This window comes from Bos mutus, chromosome 4, assembly GCF_027580195.1.
Source record: "Bos mutus isolate GX-2022 chromosome 4, NWIPB_WYAK_1.1, whole genome shotgun sequence".
In the NCBI taxonomy this organism is placed as follows: domain Eukaryota; kingdom Metazoa; phylum Chordata; class Mammalia; order Artiodactyla; family Bovidae; genus Bos; species Bos mutus.
The window spans coordinates 78792486-78820408 of NC_091620.1; the positions used below are offsets into that span (position 1 = coordinate 78792486).

General features: G+C 35.1%; 1 protein-coding gene across 1 annotated transcript in view; it reads left to right on the forward strand.

The window, feature by feature from the left end:
- LOC102266632 (platelet glycoprotein 4) overlaps positions 1 to 25669 on the forward strand; it is a 37721-nt gene extending 12052 nt beyond the window's left edge. The window contains exons 3-14 of the mRNA XM_070368808.1: positions 1815 to 1975; positions 4907 to 5054; positions 5465 to 5644; positions 9570 to 9661; positions 12112 to 12158; positions 16822 to 16891; positions 18619 to 18806; positions 19802 to 19920; positions 21098 to 21171; positions 21767 to 21821; positions 22736 to 22900; positions 25081 to 25669. Coding sequence (XP_070224909.1) covers positions 1815 to 1975; positions 4907 to 5054; positions 5465 to 5644; positions 9570 to 9661; positions 12112 to 12158; positions 16822 to 16891; positions 18619 to 18806; positions 19802 to 19920; positions 21098 to 21171; positions 21767 to 21821; positions 22736 to 22900 — 1299 coding nt within the window. The 3' untranslated portion in view covers positions 25081 to 25669. The remainder of the gene's footprint in view (positions 1 to 1814; positions 1976 to 4906; positions 5055 to 5464; positions 5645 to 9569; positions 9662 to 12111; positions 12159 to 16821; positions 16892 to 18618; positions 18807 to 19801; positions 19921 to 21097; positions 21172 to 21766; positions 21822 to 22735; positions 22901 to 25080) is intronic.
- Positions 25670 to 27923: the final 2254 nt, after the last annotated feature.

A 27923-nucleotide genomic window follows, 5' to 3' on the forward strand; every position in this document is an offset into this window, starting at 1 on the left:
GAGGCACAGAAGGTGGTCTTGTATTCTCATCTCTTTAGGGATTTTCCACAGTTTGTTGTGATCCACACAGTCAAAGGCTTTGGCATAGTCAATAAAGTAGATGTTTTTCTGGAACTCTCTGCTTTGTCTATGATCCAACAGATGTTGGCAATTTGATCTCTGGTGCATATGCCTTTCCTAAATCCAGCTTGAACATCTGGAAATTCTCGGCTCATGTACTGTTGAAGCCTAGCTTGGAGAATTTAGAGCATTATTTTGCTAGCATGTGAGATGTGTGCAACTGTGCATAGTTTGAACATTTTTTGGCATTGCCTTTCTTTGGGATTGGAATGAAAATGTACCTTTTTCTGTTCTGTGGCCACTGCTAAGCTTTTCAAATTTGCTGGCATATTGAGTACCTCCACGGGCTTTTATTCATAGTGATGCTTCCTAAGGCCCACTTGACTTAGCACTCCAGGATGTCTGGCTCTAGATAACCGTTGTGGTTATCTGGGTCATTAAGATCTTTATTGTATAGTTTTTCTGTGTATTCTTGCCACTTCTTGTTAATATTTTCTGTCTGTTAGATCCATACCATTTCTGTCCTTTATTGTGGCCATCATTGCATGAAATGTTCCCTTGGTATCTCTCATTTTCTTGAAGAGATCTCTAGCATTTTCCATTCTATTGTTTCCCTCCATTCTTTACATTCTCCATTATCTACTAGTAAATTGTCATACAGCATTGAATCAGACATCTGTTTTCTATAGAACCCTAAAAAAATGGATGGGATTAGGTGACCCTAACTCTAACATCTGATAATTCAATGCATTCATTTCAGTTTTTTATTTCCACTTTCCAGTTGAAAAAAAATCTACAAATGAACTATTAAGGAAAAATGATTCATAGCATTTAGAAGAAAAACATGATATGCATATACTGTGTTTTGATATTCAATGTATAAGCATTAGAATGAATATATTTTCTGTCCCACCAGGTATATTCTACCACAATTCCTTTTCAATTCTGTAAATACTTAGAAGTTCCTTTAATTAAGAACATTTAATAAGATATGTGCCTTGGGGGTACATGATAAACAATTGTTATTAGTCTTTAAGATTCTTACAATGTGAAAATAATAATGTATATGTCTGTGTGCTTCCTTGAAATGGGAATTAACATCTAATTCTTCTTTAGGACTAATTTCAGCTTCAACATCCTCACAACACCTTTACATTTAAACAAGCCATAATACTTTTTCTATACATAATTTTGTCTTTATTTTGGGCTTACTATAGAAATGAGACATCAAGATACAATTGAGCATTTTTCAAGGAAAACTGGTTGTAAAACATAAGAGAGTCTCACTCGCTGTAGGAGCTCCAGCATGAAAAATGAAAATACTTCCAGTTTTTACTAGATTTTTCTCTCAGTTCTGTTTTGCCTCCTCAGTTCAACTTGCTGAGGGTAGAAAAGCTAATGTTCAACCTGGTAATAACCTTTTGGAAAAGGTTTAATAAAATTCGCTTAATAAATTGTTATAAACTATTGCCGTATTGAAATAAGATCACTCTAAACCTTGCCAGTGGTTGGCCTTACAATCACCAGACATGTGTACAATATTACACACGGATTCTCTTTGTAAAAGATCAACTAAAAGAGACTGCCAACCATCATGTGTTGAAAACATTTCTGCTTCATGTGGTAGGTTGCAGAAGTTCTCATATGCAAGTACTTGAGCCTAGTCCTTTCATTGACTAATGAAGGTTTGCAACTCCCACTAGTGCCCTTATTGACTACAAAGAAGTAACCCAAACTTGTTTTCTTTTTCACAGGAATCGGTCCTTGAAGAAGGTACAATTGCTTTTAAAAATTGGGTTAAAGCAGGTGCTAACGTTTACAGACAATTTTGGATATTTGATGTGCAGAATCCAGAGGAAGTGGCAGTCAATAGCAGCAAAATTAAAGTTAAGCAAAGAGGTCCTTACACGTACAGGTGAGTCCCCCAAATACGTGGCACTCTTTCCTTGAATACATGTATTTCTGAAAAAGCTTCCACTTGATAAATGTCACTGTACTGAACTGTATTTATTACTTTCTTGCCATTAACATACACTGAAATATTTGTTTCTGCCTATGTATTAATAAAACCCTAATCTAAGGATTTAATGAGTATAAGAAATACAGATTTTATTATGAATTTACCAGCATCAATTTACAGATCTGTATTTAATAAGTTACAGTGTTTTACCCTTGTGACATTTGTTCTCAACTCTAGCAGTGTCTGCACATCAATTCCAAACTCCCAAACTATCCACACTGCTATATCTAAAATAGATAACAAACAAGGACCTACCATATGGCACTGGTAACTCGGCTCAGTATTATGTAATAACCTACATGGGGAAGGAATTTGAAAAAAGAAAATACGTATAGACGTGTATATATTATATGTGTGTGTATGTACATATATAACTGAATCACTGCTGTAAAACTGAAACTAGTACAACATTGTTAATCAATTATACTCCTATATAAAATAAAAATTAAAAATAAAGTAAAATATAAAATTTTAAAAACAGCTGTAAAATATGCAAGCTAAATTTTAAAAATCTATCAAAAATTTTAAAACTAGAGTATTTTATAATCCTAAAACTTAAAATGTAGGTTATATGAGTGGTTCTCAAAATGTGGTTTCTGGACCAGCAACATCAACATCATCTGGGAACTAGGTAGAAATGCAAATTCTCAGGCCTCACCTTAGATCAAATGTATCAGATATACTTGGTTTTGAGCCTAGTAATGAGTTTGATAAATATTCGGGGGATTTCAATACATACTCAAATTTGAGAATCACAGCATTAAACTGATTTTACATAACTACAATACTTGCTAAAGATTTCTATTCAAACTATTTTCCAGGTCTTAAGGGTACTTTTATTCTGTTAGTAGTTTTCTTTTGTCCAGTACTGAGACTGAATAAGCTGTACCTTTTTTTTTTGCATGCCTTAACAGTTAAACACATTTTTGAAAAGAACCTTAGGTATCAGCACTAATGGGAAATAATTTGCCAGAAAGTTTCATCTTGTAAATTTAAAAAACTCATTCCAGGAGCTGTGAAATGATTTACCATGTTCACACAGAACTGGTAACTCTAAGATTTTTGTATACATTTTCTCCTATATAAATTACAAGACTGACTTTTCTAACTATGAAAGTAAGAAAGGAGACTAAACTTAGCCAAGAATTAGGACTTTAGTTCCCTGACTAGGGATCAAACCTGTGCTTCCCTGAAGTAGAATTGCTAAGTGCTAACCAAAGGACTTTAGGGAATTCCCTGTATTCTAATTTTTAAACCAAAAATTGAGTGATTATGTTCTCTTTCTAAAAGTACATTCTAAACACAGGCCTCAGTATAAGGATTTTTCTCTTGGTGAGTGCCATATCCTGGTACAGTGCTGTAAGTACAACTAAGTAAAACTAGAATTTGCTCACAGTTGTTTTACTATCATCTCAATTATTATAAACATAAATATTCCTGAAAATTAGAGCATTTTAATTTTAAATGTTAATGATAATCTAAATTTAAAATACATCTATCTAAGAGAAAACAGTAATTGACTGATAATAGATTGTCCTGGATGCTGTTTCAGATTTTTATATTCTTTGCATGTCTATAGGACTCAGAGAAAAGTAAATGATAAAACCTTGAAGAAAGTATATTAACAGTAAAATATATTTCTATCTTTTCTGAATTTTTTTTTTGAGATAATGTGAAACATTAATTATTTGTTCAAAAAGTTTTTGTTGAAAACTTACCAAGTACCAGGCACTGTGGTTGGGGATAAAAAACATTCATAATACCTACTCTACATGAATTTCACATTTTTATTATACCTGATTGAAATGTGTGATTTTTTAACTTGTTATATTTTAAACATTTCAGTCCCATGATTTTTTTTCAGTCTTTATCTTAGATAATAATAGATACCTATTTTAACCTCAAATAATAGACAATCAAATATAGGATAGTGCAACATATACCTTATGTCATCTAACTAAATATCTTGTAATTGCAAAAGATTTTGTATCCATAATAACAACCCTTCACCACATTCCTAAAAAAGTGGTTGGTACTTTGCCTAGAGATGTTAGAGCCAGGAGCTCAGAACTAATAAGTATACGATATATGAGGAAGGGATGGAGGGAAATTGACCTGTAAAGTGGAAATTATATTCCATTAGGTATCTTTAATTTTCATTAAAATGCTGGAAATTATGAAAAGTCAGTGCAGGAAAGTCTGTTCACTATAAACAGACTATCTAATAAGGAAACGTGCTCTTACTGTCCCTTCCTTCAACTTCTCTACTGTCTCCTCCTGAACCTCAGGATAAAAAACTAAACATTCGAGTATGGGGTACAACCTTTTATGTTTGAGATCTTGTTTACTTTAGTAATTTTATTTCCACCACTCTCCTTACTCTGACTCTGTAAACCAAATATATTGAAACCTCTGCATATGCAAAATTACACCATGTTCTTCTTATACATGCTATTTTCAACACTATTTTGCTTAACTACACTTCTATTTGTCCCTCAGCCTACTTATGTGGAATTGTATCCTGGCCATTATCCCCAGCATAACCATGCCTAGCCTGGGTCTGTACCTGTTCTGTGTTTTCCCAAGAATCTATGTAAACTCCTATAATGACACACATTCTTTCTTCCGTGCTATGCACAACTAAGACACCTCTCCCCGACCTTGTCTAATTTGCAAGACTCAGCATTTGGCATGTATATCTTTTTAACTTACTTGTTTAGCCTAATTTCTGACCATCTATATACTCAAAAAAATTATTTACTGCATGAGTGAATGCATTTGTGACAATGTTTTTTTCTGAATTTTCTTTTCACTTCTGTTTTTCAGAGTCCGTTATCTAGCTAAGGATATTATAAGCCAAGACTCTAAGACCCACACAGTCTCTTTCCAGCGGCCCAAAGGCGCCATCTTTGAACCCTCGCTATCAGTTGGAACAGAGAATGACACATTCACTGTTCTCAACCTGGCTGTAGCAGTGAGTAAACACAAAATTATTGACTGTGTAATACTTTAGAATCCTCTTTAATTTCATGATTAGAACTATCAGATATCATTTGTAATTTTGATGAAAATGTATTCTCATGACATTCTGAATTACAATCATTTGGAAATATGACAAGATCATAGAATAATCAACTGAATTGAGAAGATCATTTAAAGTGTATCATTTAAAAAAGTAGGATTTGAAAGTCTTCTTCCTGTGGCTCACACCAAGACAGAAAGGTAATAGAAGAAACATTACACTTTTAATCTTGCAAGGATTTGGCAGTAATTTTAGAGATACAATTAAAAGTTTTATTAAACTTAGATGTACTATTTATCCATTTCTTGTAAAAAATCTATACTGCAACTGGTGTCTTACACAGTGCTTTTTTTTTCTTATAGGCTACACCTCACCTCTATCCAAGCACATTTGTTCAGATAATACTCAATGTATTTATCAAAAACTCAAACTCTTTTATGTTTCAAAAGAGAACTCTGAAAGAACTATTGTGGGGCTATAAGGATCCATTCTTGAGTTCGGTTCCATACTCTATTCCTACCACAGTTGGTGTGTTTTATCCTGTGAGTAACAAATATGAACATCAATATTGCTAGACTCTAACTGTATAAATATAATGGCATTGGCAATTCATAATTTTATAACTTAGTATGTTAACCCTATTTATGATCTGGGAATACATAACTGTAAGTTTTTAAAATCTCTATTCACATGGATTTAGCTTTCCTAGTTGGGAAAATTCGGAGAAGGCAATGGCACCCCACTCCAGCACTCTTGCCTGGAAAATCCCATGGACGGAGGAGCCTGGTGGTCTGCAGTCCATGGGGTCGCGAAGAGTTGGACATGACTGAGGACTTCCCTTTCACTTTTCACTTTCCTGCATCGGAGAAAGAAATGGCAACCCACTCCAGTGTTCTTGCCTGGAGAATTCCAGGGACAGGGGAGCCTGGTGGGCTGCCGTCTATGGGGTCGCACAGAGTCAGACAAGACTGAAGCAACTTAGCAGCAGCAGCAGCAGTTGGGAAAATTAACTTATCTGCATGAAACAAATTAATTTTTAACAACTAAATTTAAAATTAAGAAACCTACATCTAATCAAGTTTCTACTCCATTAAATATGCAGCTGTCTAAAATTAGATTGCAAGCTGCTAAGGCTTTGAGCAATCTTTCAGTTTTGACTTCCCATCTTAAAAAAATCAAGTGTAATGCCACATTTTTATTTATTTCTGTTGAATATATTCATCATGTCATTCTTCCTCCTCTAGACTTCTTATAAATTTGTTTAAATGAATATTTAAAACTTAGCCAAAATCGAGCACAGTGAGCCTGATATATCAGCAACATCATATTTTCATAGAATTATTAATAGCTGATTAGTAATCTACTAAAGTGATGAAATGACAGTATGGAAATTAAGAAAAAATGTGAATTTGGTGATGAACTTAGTTGTTCCTTAATGTTTTGAGTTATAAATAGGCTAATCTGACTACTGAATTGAAATTTTGACTATGATGGCGCTTGTCACTATACAAAATAGTTATAGTCTCCAGTTCATTGTTGCTATTTTACTACAGTTTTTAGAAATGCAAGGTTATATATCAATTAAGAAGGCATTAAGAGATAATAAATTCAGTTACTAATATTTAACTCAAATATTTTTAATTCTTTCCTTGGCTAATCCTGTTTTTAATCCTGTGCATCCAATCTTTAAGTCAAGTGGGCCTTAGGAAGCACTGCTGTTAATAAAGCTAGTGGATGTGATGGATGCTAGCAGAACTATTCAAAACCCTAAAAGATTATGCCATCAAGGTGTTGCATTCAGTTCAACTCAGTTCAGTTCAGTCGCTCAGTCATGTCCCACTCTTCGCAACCCCATGAATTGCAGCACGCCAGGCTTCCCTGTCCATCACCAACTCCCAGAGTTCACTCAGGCTCACGTCCATCGAGTCAGTGATGCCATCCAGCCATCTCATCCTCTGTCATCCCCTTCTCCTCCTGCCCCTAATCTCTCCCAGCATCAGAGTCTTTTCCAATGAGTCAACTCTTCACATGAGGTGGCCAAAGTACTGGAGTTTCAGCTTCAGCATCATTTCCTCCAAATAAATCCCAGGGCTGATCTCCTTCAGAATGGACTGGTTGGATCTCCTTGCAGTCCAAGGGACTCTCAAGAGTCTTCTCCAACACCACAGTTCAAAAGCATCAATTCTTCGGTGCTCAGCTTTCTTCACAGTCCAACTCTCACATCCATACATGACCACAGGGAAAACCATAGCCTTGACTAGACAGACCTTTGTTGGCAAAGTAATGTCTCTGCTTTTGAATATGCTATCTAGGTTGGTCATCACTTTCCTTCCAAGGAGTAAGTGTCTTTTAATTTCATGGCTGCAGTCACCATCTGTAGTGATTTTGGAGCCCCAAAAAATAACGTCTGACATTGTTGCATTCAATATGTCAGCAAATCTGGAAGGCCTAGCAGTGGCCAAAGGGTTGGAAAAGGTCAATCCTCATCCCAATTCCCAAAAAGGAGCTAACTAAAGAACATGCTAACTATCAGACTATTGCACTCATCTCCCATGCTTAAAATCTTGCATGCTAGGCTTCAGCATTATGTGAACCAAGAACTTCCAGATGTCCAAGATAGGTTTAGAAAAGGAAGGGAACCAGAGATCAAATTGCCAACATTCACTAGAACCTAGAGAAAGCTAGGGAATTCCAGAAAAACTTCTTCTTCTGCTTCACTGACTGTGCTATAGCCTTTGACTGTGTGGATCACAATAAACTGTGGAAAATTCTTAAACAGATGGCAATACTAGACAATCTTACCTGTCCTGAGAAACCTGAATAGGGGTCAAGAAGCAACAGTTAAAACTCTGTATAGAACAACTGATTGGTTCAAGATTGAAAAAGGAATATGATGGGGCTGTCTGCTGTTACCCTGTTTGTTTAACCTATACACTGAGCACATCATGAGAAATGCCAGGCTGGATTCCACAAGCTGGAATCAAGATAAGACGGAGAAACATCAACAACCTCAGATATATGGATGATACCACTCTAAATGGCAGAAAGCGAATAGGAACTAAGATCCTTTTGATGAGGGTGAAAGAGTGAAAGAGCTGGCTTAAAACTAAATATTAAAAAAAAAAAACTAAGATCATGACATCCAGCCCCATTCCTCCCTGGCAACAGAAGGGGGAAAAGTGGAAGTGGTGACAGATTTCCTCTTCTTGGACTCTAAAATCAATGCAGACAGTGACTGCAGCCATGAAATCAGAAGGTGACTGCTTCTTGGCAGGAACGCTATGACAAAGACAGACAGTGTGTGAAAAGCAGAGACATTCATTACTCTGGTGACAAAGGTCCATAGAGTCAAGGCTATGATCTTCCCAGTAGTCATGTACAGTTGTGAGAGATGGATTGTAAAGAAGGCAGAACACCAAAGAATTGATGCCTTTGAACTGTGGTGCTGGAGAAGACTCCTGAAAGTCCACTGAACAGCAAAGAGATCAAACCAGTGAATCTTAAGGGAAATCAACCCTGAATACTCTTTGGAAGGATGGACGCTGAAGCTGGAACTCCAATATTTTGGTCATCTGATGCAAACAGCTGACTCATTGGAAGAGTCCCTGATTCTGGGAACAGTTGAGGGCAGAAGGAGAAGAGGGCACCAGAGGATGAGATGGCTGGATGGCATCACCAATGCAATGGACATGAACTTGGGCAAACTTCTGGAGATGAGTGAGGGACAAGGAGGCTTGGCGTGCTGCAGTCCATGTGCACAAAGGGTTGGACACAATTGGGCGGCTGAACAACAACAACAATTTTATCTTTGTGTGCTTGCATGCATGCTAAGTCACTTCTGTCATGTTTGACTTTGTGATCCCATGGACTGTAGCCCACCAGGCTCCTCTGTCCACGGGATTCTCCAGACAAGAATACTGGAGTGGGTTGCCATTCCTTTCTCCAGGGGATCTTCCTGACCCAGGGATCAAACCCACCTCTCTTTACATCTCCTGCATTGGCAGGCAGGTTCTTTACCACTAGTGCTACCTGGGAAGCCCATCTAATCTTTAGTAACCACTTTTAAAGACCATAACATAGAGAAAATTTCTAGAAATACGGTATGGTCTCATAGGATTTGTTCCCTATCCCCTCACCTCAGTATAACAGGACTAGTGATCAAAATGGCCTTTCTGGCTTAATCACAAGAAAGAATAGTGGAGTTGGATCATGTCAGCTTCCGATATTTTTTCTTCCTTTGTCTCAGCATCTAGTACTTGTTTCTAGGCACCTTTTATATCTTGTTTTTATAAAAATACTAAAAATCAGTAATTGTAAAAATTTATTTGCTTATATATTTCAAATCACATAAAATAGTTGTGAACAACCAGTGTCTGAGAAATGCAAAAGTGAGTTAATTACATATTTTATAATTTGGAAAGCATGGCTTGTTTTAGAAATAATTTTTTCTTGTATGGATCTCTTCAGTACAACAACACTGCAGATGGAGTTTATAAAGTTTTCAATGGAAAAGATGACATAAGCAAAGTTGCCAGAATTGACACATATAAAGGCAAAAAGTAAGTATTCAAGCAAAGTGTGTGTGTGTGTGTGTGTGAGAGAGAGAGAGAGAGAGAGAGAGAGAGAGAGGGAGGGGGAGGGAGGGAGGGAGGGAGCGCGCTCGCGAGAGAGACTAGGATACTCTAAGGCAGACAAGAAACTTATTTACCAACTGGTAAGGCACAGGCACCAACCTATGGAACAGAGCTGCCTGTATCTCAGCCCTAGAAACTCCTGGTCTATCAGGCATTAACCCTTTAGTTGTGACAGCTGATCACACTAGTACATAGCTGCTGAGCATCAGCCCCACTGGAGGATTGATCTTGATAAACAAGTTTCCTTACATAAAGAAATCTAAAGGGACTACTTCCATCTCTGCTGCATAACTGGTATTATCATACACCCTAAAATTACATAACTGCAAATGAAAAGGAAGAAAATCAATATGTCAACTCATTATTTTAGCATCCAGTATATCTTACTGATGTTTTATTTTTTTTACTGAGCATGAAATATAAAAACTGCTCATTCCCAGGATATGACAAAGTATGTCTGTAAATATGGCAGCTTAATGAATCCATGCCAATGCTTTCATGATTTTCCCTTTCAAAATTTTCTTGAAATGATTTTATTGATAACTCAGCTTTTAAAAATATTTATCAACACAAAACGGAATTATTATTTCCTGTTCTAAAACTGACATATTAAACTTGAAAAATTAAAAGCACACACTCCTGTGAAGCAGTAGTAGAATGAGATATGTTCATACGGCCATGATTTCCTACTTTTCCCTAACTCCTGCCTATTTATATGTAGTACACCTAATTCATCATATGTCTAAAATAGGAAGAACCTCAATAAATATCAAGGGAGACATAATTTTCTCTTCAAAGTTAAAATGAGTTTTAGATCAGTGATTTCCTGACAAAGAATAAAGTAATCAAAATCAAAACAGATGAAATATTTTTATAGATTAATCATTATGTGACACTAAGTTCTTATCTAAAACAGTTAAATACTCATGTAATCCTTTTTCTTCTACAGAGACCATAATCACATATTTTTTTTTAATAGAAAAGTCTAATGGAGGGAAAAAAAAAACACTTCTAAATGCTCATTTTAGGGGAATCACATCAGTGTCTGTATATGGAGGAAAGTGAGCATTGCTTCCATTTCAATATTTTAGAGAGGTTTTGAGGAGAATTACTAAGTGCTCCTAATTGGAGTAAGAATTTCAAAAGAGCTTGAGATTAGGGCAAGGTTAATTTAACTGACCATGGCAAGACTAAACATGGCAGACTGTGCAGCTTATTCTGTTTAAAAAAAGAAGCAACAACTTGCCTTGACATCTTACTGGATGACATGTTAGGAGTGTGAACAACTCATTTTCTATCACCAAAAAGTGTCTGAGTATGCAGAGAAGCTATCACCACTACTGTTCTCATTGTTTCCATATATAAATATATCTGCTGCTGCTGCTAAGGCGCTCAGTCGTGTCCGACTCTGTGCGACCCCAGAGACGGCAGCCCCCCAGGCTCCCCCGCCCCTGGGATTCTCCAGGCAAGAACACTGGAGTGGGTTGCCATTGCTTTCTCCAATGCATGAAAGTGAGAAGTGAAAGTGAAGTCGCTCAGTCGTGTCTGACCCTCAGCGACCCCATGGACTGCAGCCTACCAGGCTCCTCTGTCCATGGGATTTTCCAGGCAAGAGTACTGGAGTGGGGTGCCATTGCCTTCTCCGATAAATATATATATATTTATATATATAATATATATAATTTTATATATAATTATATATAAATATATATAATTTATGTAGGTACCATAGTATGAATTAATAAACTTTGCCCTATTTAAATGCCAGTTCACATAAGAGTTAAAAGAAGTGGAAAGTATAAATTGCTTATCTGTGTTTCTAATCTTTATTGATCCAACATCTGCTTCTCTTTCTTTCCTCCTCCACACTCCCTTCTTATCCTTCATACTGAGTTTATATCAGTTAACCATTTAATATCTTCATCCTATTCAGTGTGAATAAAACATACTATCAAATAATCCATTTCTCCCTAGGTGGGGAACTTTCTCCTAAAAGGTCAAAATTTTGGACAAGTATTTCTCAATTTTCTTTTTGCAGAACTGTTTCTGTCCATGTGGTTTCTAATTAATAACATTTGGCAGTTTTTGTTTATAATCTGGTCACTTAATGGTTTCAGGCACTTCCTTTTTTTTTTTTAATTTTATTTTATTTTTAAACTTTACGTAATTGTATTTTCCTTTATCTCAACAAGATGCAGACTTCAAGCAAAACACAGGCCAAATGGCTTAAAACATTTCTTAAACTTTAGCATTTGTCACATCTAGGCTAATCAATAGTTATTATTTTAGCAGACTTACTGAATCGTAATAGAAAAAGTAATGTGAGAAACGTGCTCTTCAAATGATCCTTTTCGTTTTTTCTTTTTATTCCTAAGGCATCTCTCCTATTGGCCAAGTTATTGTGGCATGATTAATGGTACAGGTAAGAGGATATGCAAGTGAAAAAGAAAGTATTAGTCACTCAGTCCAGTCCAACTCTTTGCAACCCCATGGACTGCAACCTCTGTCCAAAGAATTCTCCAGGCAAGAATACTGGAATGGGTAACCATTGCCTTCTACAGGTGATATCCCTGACCCAGGGATTGAATCCAGGTCGCCTACATCGCAGGTAGATTATTTACCGTATGAGCCACCAGGGAAGCCCCAAAGAGCATACGGTTTGTGGTAATAATCACAGTGAAACCAACCGCTTTCCCCCAAAAATCCACTTCCATATCTACAATGTTCTGGGAGTTGATGGTATGTATTTACATATCTCTGTATCCCTACAACGTAATTCAGAGTCTCTGTATTTTTATGTAGGCTTAGTAAATGTACGTGTAATGGGATGAAATTTCTCAAAATTAGCCATCAAGGATGAGCCTTTACTGTATTCTGGGGAAATGTTTTCTTTGTATACATGTAATGAACTCCTTCCTGACCACAGAGGTAAAACATTAGAGAAGTTTAGAGTAGCGATTACACCTTTATAGGTGTATACTACTATACTGTGTAGTATTTACATTATATCTGTAATATAGTGATTTATACCTGTAAATACTGTATAGATAATCATTTAAAATTGAAAGAATTAAAATATTAACATAATTATAAAAGGAAAGTTATGCCTCCAAAGACTTCAAGCTGAAGTAGAATCAGTGAACTTTCAAGCAGAACTCTATTTTGAATAAGGTGGTCAGAAAGAGAGAGAAAAGAACAGCAGCAACAGAAATAAGGTTCAGTCACTTCAGTTCAGTTCAGTCACTCAGTCATGTCTGACTCTTTGCGACCCCATGAATCACAGCACGCCAGGCCTCCCTGTCCATCACCAACTCCTGGAGTTCACTCAGACTCACGGCCATCAACCTGTACCCTAACCATGAGAAATGTATGCAAAAATGAACATTCTGAATTAGAGTTAGGAAAAAGTACTATGTACTTAGATTTAGAGTATGGTTGCTGCTGCTGCTGCTAAGTCGCTTCAGTCGTGTCTGACTCTGTGCGACCCCATAGACGGCAGCCCACCAGGCTCCCCCGCCCCTGGGATTCTCCAGGCAAGAACACTGGAGTGGGTTGCCATTTCCTTCTCCAATGCATGAAAGTGAAAAGTGAAAGTGAAGTCGCTCAGTTGTGTCTGACCCTCAGCGACCCCATGGACTGCAGCCTACCAGGCTCCTCTGTCCATGGGATTTTCCAGGCAAGAGTACTGGAGTGGGGTGCCATTGCCTTCTCCAAGAGTATGGTTAGATCCAGTTTATTACTCTCCTTAAAGTAAAGCAAATATATGCCTACTAGTTGAAGAAGTACAATTATAAAAAGCTATGTGAATCAAATGCCATGAAGTGAGCTTTCAGTTGCTAAGAAGCAGAAAGTAATAGTCACTCAGTCACATCTGACTCTTTGTGACCCCATAGACTATACAGTCTATGGAATTCTCCAGGCCAGAATACTGAAATGGGTAGCTGTTCCCTTCTCCAGCAGATCTTCCCAACCCAGGGATTGAACCCAGGTCTCCCATATTGCAGGCACATTCTTTGCCAGCTGAGTCACCAGGGAAGCCCAAGACTACTGCAGTGGGTAGTCTATCCCTTCTCTGAGGGATCTTCCCAACCCAAGAATCGGACCAGGGTCTCCTGCATTGCAGGCGGATTCTTTACCAACTGAGCTATTAGGGAAGCCCCAAAGAACAGTATAATGTTTATAAAGTCAGTTAGGCAATACTTTATAGGAAAGTAATATAATAAAGATGAAAAAAGTTAAATACACAGTTAGATAAAAGGTAGGGAATAAAAGGCAAACGTGCGGAATGTTTACTTTTCCAAATGTGCTGAAGAGTTTTGCATGTTTACTTAATTTTCTACTTTACTTAATTTTTAATACCCGTAGAGAAAAACAGCAAAACCGTTGTTAACTTTGCTTTGTACTGCGCTTTGAGTCATGAAGTGTATGAAGAAATTCCTTTCTAAGTAGTTCTTTCTGCCAATAAATTGTCAAGTGTACCAGTACCACTAACTTTAGTAATTTCATAAGCATAAACTTCATATTGTACCCTCAGACACAGAAATATACTGTTGTTTAGTCACTAAGTTCTATCTGACTCTCTTGTGACCCCATGGACTGTAGCCTACCAGGTTCCTCTGTTTATGGGATTTCCCAGGCTAGAATACTGGAGTGGGTTGCCATTTCCTTCTCCAGGGGATCTTCCTGACCCCGGGATCAAACCTGTGTCTCCTGGATAGCAGGCAGATTCTTTACCACTGAGCCACCTGGGAAGTTGAAATATACTGTGCTTCTCCTAAATAGTAAAAGGGTCCTTATGGGAGAATGGCATTGAAACATGTATAATATCATATAAGAAATGAATCGCCAGTCCAGGTTCGATGCAGGATACAGGAATCTTGGGGCTGGTGCACTGGGATGACCCAGAGGGATGGTATGGGGAGGGAGGTGGGATGGGGGTTCAAGATGGGGAACACATGTACACCTGTGGTGGATGAATGTTGATGTATGGCAAATCCAATACAATATTGTAAAGTAAAAAATAATAATAATAAAAAAATTTTTAAATAAATTAAAAATAAACATTAAAAAAAAAAAATATTAAACATTTTTTGTCCAAAACTAAGAAACAAAGACATTTTTTTTTAAAAGCAGGTAGAGGATTTATAAATGCTGCTGCTGCTGCATTACTTCAGTCGTGTCCGACTCTGTGTGACCCCAGAGACGGCAGCCCACCAGGCTCCTCTGTCCCTGGGATTCTCCAGGCAAGAACATTGGAGTGGGTTGCCATTTCCTTCTCCAATGCATGAAAGTGAAAAGTGAAAGTGAAGTCGCTCAGTCGTGTCTGACTCTTAGTGACCCCATGGACTGCAGCCTACCAGGCTCCTCTGCCCATGGGATTTTCCAGGCAAGAGTACTGGAGTGGGGTGCCACTGCCTTCTCCACTTATAAATGATAATAACATAAATACATGAGCATCAGGCACAAAGTTAAAAGAAGAAAATAGCAGTAAAATAAACTAGGAGCAAAGGTTGATTAGACAGGCCAGGGTCTCTAATGAAACCCTGTGAAAGAGATTCTTGGTTACGGCACTAGGAAAAGAGACTAATGAAATGAAAAGGCTCTAAGGAGTTTTAATCATGATTTTGAAGTACTTCCTCTACCTTCTTCAACAAACTTAAAGAGATATAAACTGATAATGTTGATTTACATTTTATTGTATTACAGAAAGAGAGCCTGGCTAACATCAGTTATCTTATGACCATGACCCACTGTATTGCTGGTCTCTATGACATAATCTTCAATGATATTTCATATGATTTTTTTTTAAGATTTTCAATGCATTCTTTTCTTTTATGACTAAGGTGTTGGGAAGGCAGTCATAGACAATGCCCATTCAGGAACAATCTTGGGAATTTAAGCTAATTTTCAATATTCCATGCTCTCAATATCATGATCTAATTCACTGTGATCATCTGTTGTATTTCACTTATCACAAGAGTATAAGGGTAATGCAATAAAGATTACAAGGTTAGTGCATTTACCAAAAAAAATGTATTCATAATTGAAGGATAGGTTTTACTGTTTTGAACAAACACATTCAGTGGTGGCTCATTTTGGTGATATTCATTTGTGGAGTAAATGGAGGAATTATCTAGCTATTTCTTCTTATATCCACTGTATGCCATGGATTATAACTATAGTGTTCACTTGTTAAGTTGTGTCCAACTCTTTGCAATCCTATGAACTGTAGCCTGCCAGGCTCCTCTGTCCATGGGATTTCCCAGGCAAGAATACTGTAGTGGGTTACCATTTCTTTCCTCCACGGGGTCTTCCTGACCTAGGGATCAGACCCACATATCTTGGTTGGCAGAAAGATTCTTTACCACTGAGCCACCTGGGAAGCCCTCATAACCATAGCAGAGATTCAATAAACTCAACAAATGTCCTTTTTAGTTTCATATGTGCTTTTCCCAACCATATTCAGGAAATTCTATTTAGTGAGAGAATTCAATAAATGACTTAAAAATATTAATCTGCTATTAGGGCAGATGAATGAATCACTATTTAAAGTAAGAACATTTACCAAACAGGAGTTCCAAATGAACCTCAAGGTAAGAACAATGTTACTCTACATATATGGTAGGGATTTCAAAATATAAACACAATCACAGTTTTAACAACTAGTGGTTTTGCCATTGTACACATTTTAAACTTTATTTTTAAGGCGCAGGGAAAGTTAATATGAATGGATACCAGTGAATATGTATAGTATATAGACTTGTTGAACATGGTAGCTACTAGCCATATTCACACTTAAGCAGCCAGAACAAATGGAGATAGGCTGTAAGTAAATATTAGATCTGGAGTTTTGTTAATTATTATGTTGATTACAAGTTAAAATTATATTTTGGATATGGTGGGTGAGATAAAATATACCTGATACTTGCTTTATTTTTAAAATGTGGCTACTTGAGAATATATATCAATGTTATATGTACAGTTTGCATTATATTTCTCTTAACCAAGCTGAAATCAAGATTTCTAGATTTTTCTAGGACACATACTCCACCTAATCCCTTGCCATTGGCTTGATTTCTAAACAGACGGAGCCACATTTCCACCTTTCATTGAGAAGAATCGGGTACTCCAATTCTTTTCTGCTGACATTTGCAGGTAAGACAGTCACTGATATAGTGCTGTAAGTCAGAATTCTTTCACCAAGTGACAAAAGACAGACCCAGAAGTTCATACTTAATAATCATAGTATTTGATAAAAATAAAATACATTCTGTAGGAAGTTTTTCTTGATGTATTAGAAATAAATACATTGAAACATGTATAATATCATATAAGAAACGAATCGCCAGTCCAGGTTCAATGCAGGATACAGGATGCTTGGGGCTGGTGCACTGGGATGACCCAGAGGGATGGTATGGAGAGGGAGGTGGGAGTGGGGTTCAGGATTGGGAACACGTGTACACCCGTGGCGGATTCATGTTGATGTATGGCAAAACCAATACAGTATTGTAAAGTATAAAAAACAATAAATATAGAATTCATAATGTTATTAAGCTTTTTAAAAAATTGAAAGTTGTAGAAGAATATTTTGCATAATGCAAATCATTTTCTTCTTTTTCATTTCTAAGCAAGACATTCTCTTTCTTTTGCTAAACTAGTAAGATGGTAGGGCATGGCCCCACCATAGCAGCCTCATTCTCAGTGTGTTCACAGCATCCTCACAGACATCAAGGAACAGATTGTTCTTACAGAAAATTAGTAAGGCAACAGAGATACTAAATGACACAACAGAGCAATTAGACTTAATTGATATTTTTAGACCATTACATCCTAAGACAACCAGACTACTGTGAATTCGTTTCAAGCGCACATGGAACATTCTCAAGGGTAGACCACAAACTAAGACATATAATAAGCCCAAACAAATGTAACAATTTCTAAAATGCTTAGAAATTAAGCATCTTTTATGACGACAAAGGCATGAAACTAGAAATCAACCACAAAAAAGAGAAATGAGAAAAAATGATTACATGGAGACTAAACAACATGCTACTAAAAAAAAAAAAATCTATGATGAAATCAAAGAGGAAATTAAAAATACCTTGAGACTAATGACAATGAAAATATAACCAAACAAAATCTATGAGATGCAGCAACTGCAGTCATAAGAGGGATGTTTATAGCAATACAGGTCTTCCTCAAAAATAAGAAAAATCTGAAACAAAGTAACTTATCTAGAACACACTCACACCATATACACAAAAATAGATGCAAAATGGCCTTAAAAATCTAATACAAGGAACAACACCATAAAACTCCTAGAAAAGGACCTAGGCAAAATATTCTCTGACATAAATAGCAGCAACATTTTCTTAGATTTTTTTACCACCTGAGCCACAAGGGAAGCCCAATCACATAAATATTTAATCTATAGAAGAAAGTAGCTCTGAAAATGACTTCAATATAACTGCTCCATAGTAATTTTGAAACAAAAATTATTTTCAGAAGAGTTTGAAAACAAAAGTAAAAATAGTTCATACCCAGGTATTGAGCCCCAGTGTGTTATAAAATGGGCTTCCCTGGTGGCTCAGACAGTAAAGCATCTGCCTGCAATGCAGGAGACTTGGGTTCGATCCCTGGGTTGGGAAGATGCCCTGGAGAAAGGAATAGCTACCCACTACAGTATTTTGGCCTGAAAGAATTCCATGGACAGAGGATCACAAGAACTGTTTTCTAGGGAATTAAGCAAGAATTCTAACAAGATTATATCCATATTTTCTAATTTAAAGCAATACTATAAATTTTAAAATAAGAAAACAAAAAAGAATCTCCAGAATGAAGTTGAGGTTCCCCAAATGAAGCTCTTTCTTATCTGTGTTTAGGTCATTTTACGCTGTGTTTGGAGCCGAAATTAATCTAAAAGGAATCCCTGTGTATAGATTTGTTCTTCCATCCAGGATTTTTGCATCTCCACTTCAAAATCCAGACAACCATTGTTTCTGCACAGAAAAAATTATCTCCAAGGGTTGCACCTTATATGGTGTGCTAGATATTAGCAAATGCAAAGAAGGTATGCAAAAGTTCTCATGTCACAATTCATGGCCTAATCTGCAATACTCTTTAAAATGTAAACTTCACTCAGGATTCCTTTTCTACAAGAAATCTAAAGTGAGAAAGCAGTAAGGGCAGAAAGTAAGGATAATAGTAGGATTTTGTTTTCATTTTTGTCCCACTTTCAAGGCCCCAGTTGTTTCTGTGTTGCAAAATTTCATTTAGATAAAACCACACTGATACTTCCCTGAGCTACTTTGGAAAATGTCTCTTTAGGTCCTCTGCTCATTTTTTAATTGCGTGATTTTTTCAGTTGTGTGAATTCCTTGTATATTTTGGATGTTAATCATGTGTTTTGTGAATATTTTCTCCCACTCCATAGGCAGCCTTTCATTTTTGACGGTTTCCTTTTCTGTGCAGAATCTCTGCTCCTTTTAGATATAGAGCAAAATGAAAATAATTCCCAGAATACTCTGAGCATCCCAACTTATCTATCTGACATTTTTCTAACTTTTTTACCCTAGGAAATGGTAAATAAAAGTAAGCATATTTCAAGATGTCTCTGAAACAAAAGTTGATTCAATCAATAAATTGGGAGTCTCATTTTGCTCATCTTCTTCATGTTGGAGTAGGTGAGAATAAAGAAAGAAAAGCCTAGTAGGTGATAATAAACAAAGAAAAGCCTCTTAAATAAATTCTCAAAGACATATTACTACCTGCAACATGAAGGTATATGGTTGTATTAATAACTATGTGTTCAGTAGCTAAGCTTTATATACTGAAAATAAACACTTAAGGGATGCACAATAGAAGTTTATGTTTTATTTCTGATCAAAAGTGATCAGATGTGATACTTTTCCCTCACCCTTATCCCTCAATTTCTATTCAAAGCAACTCTGTTTCTTTTTCTTTTTTTTAAGTTAAAATGCTTTATTTTCAAGGAAATCTTTTATGAGTGCTATGTGAAATGAGGAAAACAATTTATCCCAAATGTTTCTTAAACACTGTTTTCAGGAAAACCTGTGTACATTTCACTTCCTCATTTTCTACATGCAAGTCCTGAAATTGCAGAACTTATTGAAGGCTTAAGTCCAAATGAAGAGGAACATAGCACATACTTAGATGTTGAACCTGTAAGCAAATATATTATTGATCTGATTGGTTTAGTACTTTTTACTGAAAGAAAAATTCTCTTTCTGTTAATCACATTTATGATCATATTTATTACATCACAATCTAGATAAATTAATTTTGTAGTGAATTATAGTTGATTTACAATGCTATATAATTGCAGGTGTATAGCAAAGTGGTTTAGTCATATTTTTATATATATGTATATATACATATATATTTCAGATGCTTTTCTCTTATTAAAAAATACTGAGTGTAGTTCCCTGTGGTATATGGTAGATTCTTGTTGGTTATCTAGTCTGCATAGAGTGATGTGTGTATATTTACTTACTTTTACTTCAAGGAAAATAATGTTGGTTGTCTTCCTATTGTTGCTTATGAAATACCAAAGTAATTCTATTTTACTTTTTCAACATATAAAGTTTTATAAGCATTTTTAATTGTTCATAATTCATGAATAGAAATGATGGATATGATTCTAATTGAATTAAAACAGTTTAGTATAAATTACAATTTTATGCTCATTTTATACTTATCTGTGAATATTGCTTATATGAAGGGACATTGTAGATTACAAGGAACTAAAAGATTTTATGGGTATATGTACATTTAAAGCAAGATATACTTAGTATCAAGAAAAATCTATTAAGTTTCCTGTACTGTAACAGTTTCAACTTTTAATTTATTTCAAATATTCTTTTCAAAAGTTAAATGGCATGCCAGAATTTTAGTAGCCACATTTCATTTTAAATAATACTAGAAGTAATGCTATAATTATACTGATGATACATAGGTTCCGACTGAATATATTTTTGACCATATATAGTTGAGGATTTAAACTGACTATATGAGTTCTAGGTTTCACTACTATTGTTGATTTCCCAAAACCAATTCAGATAACTATCACAAATCTAACTAAAACCTTGATAGTAGTTTGGGCAAAGAAATTGTGTGTGTGTGTGCATATATACACATGTGTGTATACACTCGTGCATATACACATAAAATGTAATTATGAAGTTTTATGTACATAATATTTAAAATGCTCAATTAATAAATAAATTTCATAACTTTTAAGTACTACAGTTTCACCTTAGTTTCTATAACAATAACCTTTTGGATATTATAAATGAATTATTTAAAAGAAGTTGGTGATTATTTTAGTTTCTTTCTTTTTAGATAACTGGATTCACTTTACAATTTGCACAACGGATGCAGATCAATATACTAGTTAAGCCAGCAAAAAATATTGTGTGAGTCTCTTAAACAGGTTCATTAAATTTTTAGTATTTTCTTGTCAGAAACTGAGTATACGTATGAAATTAAGTGGAAATAGTACAAAATTAAAACTTCTTTGGCTTAATATCATGAAATAATTACTAAATGCTTATAACTTTTATCTATAATTTAGAATTATATCTAGTACATATTGAAATGGTATTTATACATATTCTGTAATTAGTATTTGGTGACACTGCTCATTTTGCTAGTTGTCAAAATGTTTCCATTAACAATTGTTTTTAAAATTCAAGTTTACTGGGTATAAATTATCAAAAGGGAAAATATATACTTATAAGTCAATCTAGTTAGAAATCTGTTTTAGAAAGATTTATAAAAATGAAAGATGTCTGAGAAACAGACATATTAAAATTTAAATGATTCATTACAGGGAACAAAAAAATCAAGAAACAGTAATTTGTAATTTTTTAGAATGTAATTTTTTAGAGTTTTTAAAAATGTTCAGACATTTCTGAACACTTATTTACACTAGCAGTTACTAACATTTGTATTAAATATTTGTATTATATTAGTATATATTTTCATAATTATTTTCAATGTTTATTACAGAGCATTAAAGGATCTGAAGCACAACTATTTGGTGCCTATTCTTTGGCTTAATGAGGTTAGTATTTTTATCTATTAGTCACTAAAAATGATAAACTTCCTACATATAAAAAGGTTTCAATGTTAGAAAATAGAATATACATGTATAGAATTTGAAGTTGTATATGTTTCCATTACTTATACGAGCGAGTTTATATATTATTAAATATATAAATATTTTCAGAGACCCAAGCTACACAGAAATATCAAGATTTACATTAGTTTCCAGTGCTTTTATTTCTGGAAGATGAAGTACTTCCCAAAATTTTAGATTATTTTCATAATACGACTAGAAAACATTTTTCTTGTCATACTGCTTGTGCTAGGAAAGAGGCATGGATATATATAACTCTAAGAACTCACTGTGAATATTATAGTGCTAATAAAAGCAAGTCCAGCTTATAATGAGCAAGTAAGAACAGGTGTCAGCAGTCTACCCAAGTACCTGACAAGATATTTTTAATACAAATCATTGAGTCCGTTGACCACAGAATTAGGAAAAGCATTGCAGAAATCTTTAGAGGAAAGAAACTGTTGACCTTTGCCATTTAAGAAACATCTTTTGGAAAACGTAAAGATATTTCCATGAGACTGTTGTATAGATCAATAAAGTCAGTGCATATAACATGTTCAAGGGAGGAAAATTGTATTTCTCTTTTTATTTTATTTTATTTTTTAACTTTACAATATTGTATTGGTTTTGCCATATATCAACATGAATCTGCCACAGGTATACACGTGTTCCCCATCCTGAACCCTCCTCCTTCCTCCCTCCCCATACCATCTTTGATATCCAAAAGGACTTTCATTGGCTTGTCTTATAAAGATAACTAACACAGTGTTTTCATAAAGGATTGATACAAAAGTGGAGAGTTTTGAGTAACTTGTTAAGCTAATGAAATGAAACAATGCTAATAGTTATCTTGATTGCAGACTGCCACTATTGGTGATGAGAAGGCAGAAATATTCAGAAATCAAGTGACTGGAAAAATAAACCTCCTTGGCCTGATAGAAATGATCTTAATGAGTGTTGGTGCAGTGATGTTTATTGCTTTTACAATATCATACTGTGCATGTAGATTGAAGAATGCAAAATAAGTAAGTAAAATATATTACAATATATATATGGCTTTAGTAACATTCACTTATATATTACTTGCTATTTCATCAAAAAGGGGTTACAAGTTAGGCTGTAAATATTTCTGCACATGTCTGGCCAGCTTTCATTTCTGATACATCCTTGAAGTTTTGAAGCTTACTTTTTCTATTTCTAGCTAGTTAATTATATTAAAATTACAGCTAATTAACAGATCACTAAGGAAATTTATGTAAAATTGAAAATGGTGGATATTTGGGGAGACTGGAATTTACAAGGGTAAAGAAAATAAAAAGGAAAAGTAAATAAGCTAAAAATTAATGAGAAATGAAAACAATAAATGATAGAGATACAATAAGATAAAATATGCCACTTTAAAATGAAAATAGCATATTAATATAAACAGGATTTTTGCATATATACATGCTATCCAAAATCACAATGTGCACCACAAATGTGTAATGTGGAAGCCCTAATGAATGATTACAATACATGAGCTTAAATTGAATATAACAGTACAAGAAAACAGAAGACAAACAATGTTCGACACAGTAAAATTAAGTTACTCAGAGTTTACAGGAAAAATCAGATAAATACAGACAGATTTGAGTTTTGGCAAAAACTACAGAGGTGTTTTAAGCCTCTGTGTTTCAGATACTACTGTACATGCCCTCTTGTACATAGAGGAATGAATGCCTGAGTGTATCTTCCAAAAGCATTTCTTTAATAATCATACATGGCATAGGTGTGACCCATAGTTTCTATCTGCCATCTTTCCAGGAACATCAAAAATATATACAATCAAAGTAAAAGAAATATATTTGCTATGAAAAACCATAACTTAAAACAAGTCTTCTTGCTATATACTTCCAATCCAACTGTGGATTTTAAGTTGTCTTACGCAGAAATTCTGGAGCTGCTATTGATAATTACTGAGCTTTTAGTATGTCCATTTTCAAACTGTGATATCAGTCAAAGTGAATGTCAAGAAAAATGAAGTGGAAAATTTGGACCAATATTTTTTTTTTTTGGATTATGAGATTTTGAGTTTGAGCCTAGGAAGGCACCTCAATCTTTCTTTCTGATTTCTGGCACTACTTACTAAAAAGAAGATGGAACAATTCTGCCTACAATCCATTTGATAAGAATGTATTCAAAATGCTAAACTAACACACTCACATCGTAACACAAAAAGGATATATTGCATCACCTTTAAGACCTGTCATCAGTCTAATAACAAATGAGTTATGATTAAACAAAGTAATCCAATTTATATAATAAACAAAAAGATCGTCCCCTGAAAAATTAAAATATAATAAAAGTTTGTTCAAGTGGAAAAACATGCTTTTCAAAATGAAGTGCAGTAGTGGTAAATTTTTTTCTATATTGTTCTCTATTGAAATTACGTGAACAATTTCATCAGTGCTTAATGAGCCCTGAACATCAGTTATCATGGTTCTGTACCTGGCTATATGAAGAGGAAAGACTGAAAACTTCCCAGAGTTCCTTTCTCACCGTGTATTAACATACTGGTTTGCCTTAACATCTGATTGTTACAAGGAAAATTAATGCTCTTTACACAACGACATACCTTTTTTTTTTCTTTACAGATAGAGAAGAAAATTTTTCTATGTAGATTAATTTATTTACTAGATTTAGAAGAATCCCAGATAACAGATTTTCTTAAACAAGTCTCAGTTTTGAATATCACAATAATTATGCCTTTCGGAAGATTTATAGATAATTGAAAAATAAGGAGATGGATGTACTAGAGGGAATAAAGCAAAGATGGTAGAGTGAAGGTGTGGTTTTACTCAATGGATCACAAAGAGAATAAGCCAACAGTCTTTTCTTAAGTAGTAGTACACACACAACTAAATGGAGGATGGTCTGAAGGGACAGCAAGGAGAGGAAATGCTCATGCAGAGCAGATTTAATGAGTGATCCTCCTTATCTGACTGCGTGCAGCTCTTGTGAGCTGGGAAGGAGCCTTCCATGTTCCCTGGAATGGGAAAATAATTGCTTTATCCATGAAGTGCATCACAGAACTTTTCTCTCCAGCTTGAGAAATTGGGCTAATTACTAGAAAATATGATACCTTCAGTATACAGAATTTAAACATTACCTGTTTCATTTTTTCCATGGCTTTCTGGTAAGTACTTACCCTTCTTTTCCTTTCCAGGAAGCAAATGAGTCGTTATGCACCAGTTACATCAGGACCATTATTAATATCAACCTACAAAATGAAGATTTAATATGCTTTATTTTTGCAAAATATACCCTATAGTTGAAGAACTTGTGTCACTCACTTTTTTTTTTTTTTGCACTGAGAAGTAGCACATTTCAAAGTATTATTAAAATGTCATTAAAATCCATACTTTGAACAACAACAAAAGCATCTTTTAAAATTCAACATGTTCACAATGGAATGGATTTCAGTTTCTACAGATGTGGCTTGGGTACGATCTAGTATTTTTATTTCTCCATGGGATCTTCCCAACCCAGGGATCAAACCCAGGTCTCCTGCATTGCAGGTGGATTCTTTACCAGCTGAGCCACCAGGAAAGCCCAGCTCTTCTGGAAATCTGAGCTAATTTTCATCTTTCTGCTCAGGTGCATACAGCTTATGCTTGGCAACTTCAGAATGCTGTGCTAGTACTAAGAAGTGTAAATGATAATGCAGATATTAATGTGTGGAAGATCATCAAGTATATAATATGCATTCATAGTTATTTGTTGTAATATTTCTTGCTTTCTTAGTCACCTCAGAAAGACTGGTTTCAAACATTAAAAGATGCTGTTCCTCAAAATCCTGTGCTTTGTGCAATTCCTGTTGTGTCACAGAACATTTACTTTAGGTTTCTATCTGATTATTCTATCCGAATTTTTATTTCTTTATGAATCTCTATTTCCTTCTGAAATATTATTTCTAAATTCAACCTTAACAAGATTTTTCCTTAGCTAATTTTTGAACCAGTTGGGGGAAAAGGAAATAAAAAGATACTTGGCCATGCTTTAGAATTGCAGGACTTAAAAATCTAGATTATGAAGGATCTTTCCTTTTCATTAGACGACATGTTGGTAGGAAACCCTGCTTTCCTCAGCAGGGGTTCACTACTGGTTGTGGAGGACTTGTGGAGGACTTTAGGAGGACTACAAGTCCCCATAGAAAGGAAGATAGACCACATTCTCCTCTGTGTTTTAAACACAGGTTTATAGCATAAACTGTTGGTAGCTAGTTTGCTTGGATAATAAAATCCAGAATAATTTCCTCATGTTAGCTGCCAGGCTAAACCCTGAAAACCTCACACTGAGATACCACCAATTCAGAATATTTTGAAAATCTGAAGATACTCAAAACATATTGATGTAATGTCCTTGCATTTAATTGGGAGGGAAAAAGTAACCTCCCAATGTATGGAAATGTACCATCTGAGATATTCTCTTCAGATACTTAAAAGTCTACTCTCTTTGCATTAGGATATCTGGGGACATTCTAGTCTAAGAGAAATACAAAGGAAACTTTACTTCTTAAACTAAGTAGGACTGGATGCTGTAAAGCAGAAACTCTTCAATAGAAGTGGATGAAAATTACATATCTACCTCATGGCAGAACTGCATAACCAATCAACGATTCACTTTTAAATTTTCATACAGAAATGCATCTCATCGTGTGTCGGTATCAGAAAAATGATTTTCACTTATATGTCTATAGGTAAATACATGCATATTCTAAACTCTATCATTCCTCACCATGTTTTCTCTAAATTCTATATATTATTTATAAAAGGAACAATAACTCATACTCAAACATTAGTAAAATACATTAAAAATACCCAATAGAAAATATACTTCCTTTAATATGTGAGACATAGATTTTCTACATGAAAAATGGATTTGGATGTGTGTATGTTTCTGTGTGAATGTGCGTGTGCTGAGTTGGGAGTGGCATTTTTGAAAATGCATTAAACATGTGACTTGTTTGACCAAGGCAAAGTGTAACTGTACACATGGATGAATCTTCATTCTTTATTCCATAGAAAATCCATACTATTTTGTAAAGTGGCACATTTTCATTCTAAAGTACGCTTGCTGCTGCTGCTGCTGCTAAATTGCTTCAGTCGTGTCCGACTCTGTGCGACCCCATAGACGGCAGCCCACCAGGCTCCCCCGTCCCTGGGATTTTCCAGGCAAGAACACTGGAGTGGGTTGCCATTTCCTCCTCCAATGCATGAAAGTGAAAAGTGAAAGTGAAGTCGCTCAGTCGTGTCCGACTCTCCATCTCTATTAAACTACAGTTGTTCAAAATGAAGTCTGAAAATGAATAGCATGTGCAAAGGAGTTAACCTAAGTTAGGAATCTATAGCATCTTAAAATGGGTGTGTGCTGAAAAGAATGTGAAGAAAGAGAACAACCTATACAACTTTCAGTTTTCAGGAAAAGAAGTATAATTTCAGGGAAAAAAAGGTGTAGTAATAAGGAAAACTGGTTATCCATGAAAATTTGTTCTTGTGAAAATGCTGGATATTTGCATTTGGAATTTTACACATTCAATAATGTATCTTAACCCACTGTCAATGCCTGAACTACACACTGACCATATTTAAAGCTGGAGTTTCTTGCAGGTGTGTTTCAACTGTCAGTTCAGTGTTTCAGGTTGAAGTCCAATGTATCAGATACACTGCGACTGCTATCTCTTTGTCTGCCTCTTCAGGCCCATCTACAACTCTAAATAACCACTCCACTTAAATAATCACTGTCCATTACATATTTCTGCATATACAAATGGGATTACCTATGATTGCTTTTCTGAATTATTTGCAGCAAGCTTAGCTAATGAACTAATAAGGAGTTAGTGTTGAATACTGGTATCAAATATATACAGGCATACACTGCTTTTTCCTTTCCTGTCTCAAAGGCAGCTACAGTTTTAAATATTTGTGAAAATAAAAACTCCCTTTATTAGAAAAAGATTTGATTTCCATTTATGATTTTAAATGTGCTTTACTTCAATACTGTTTGATA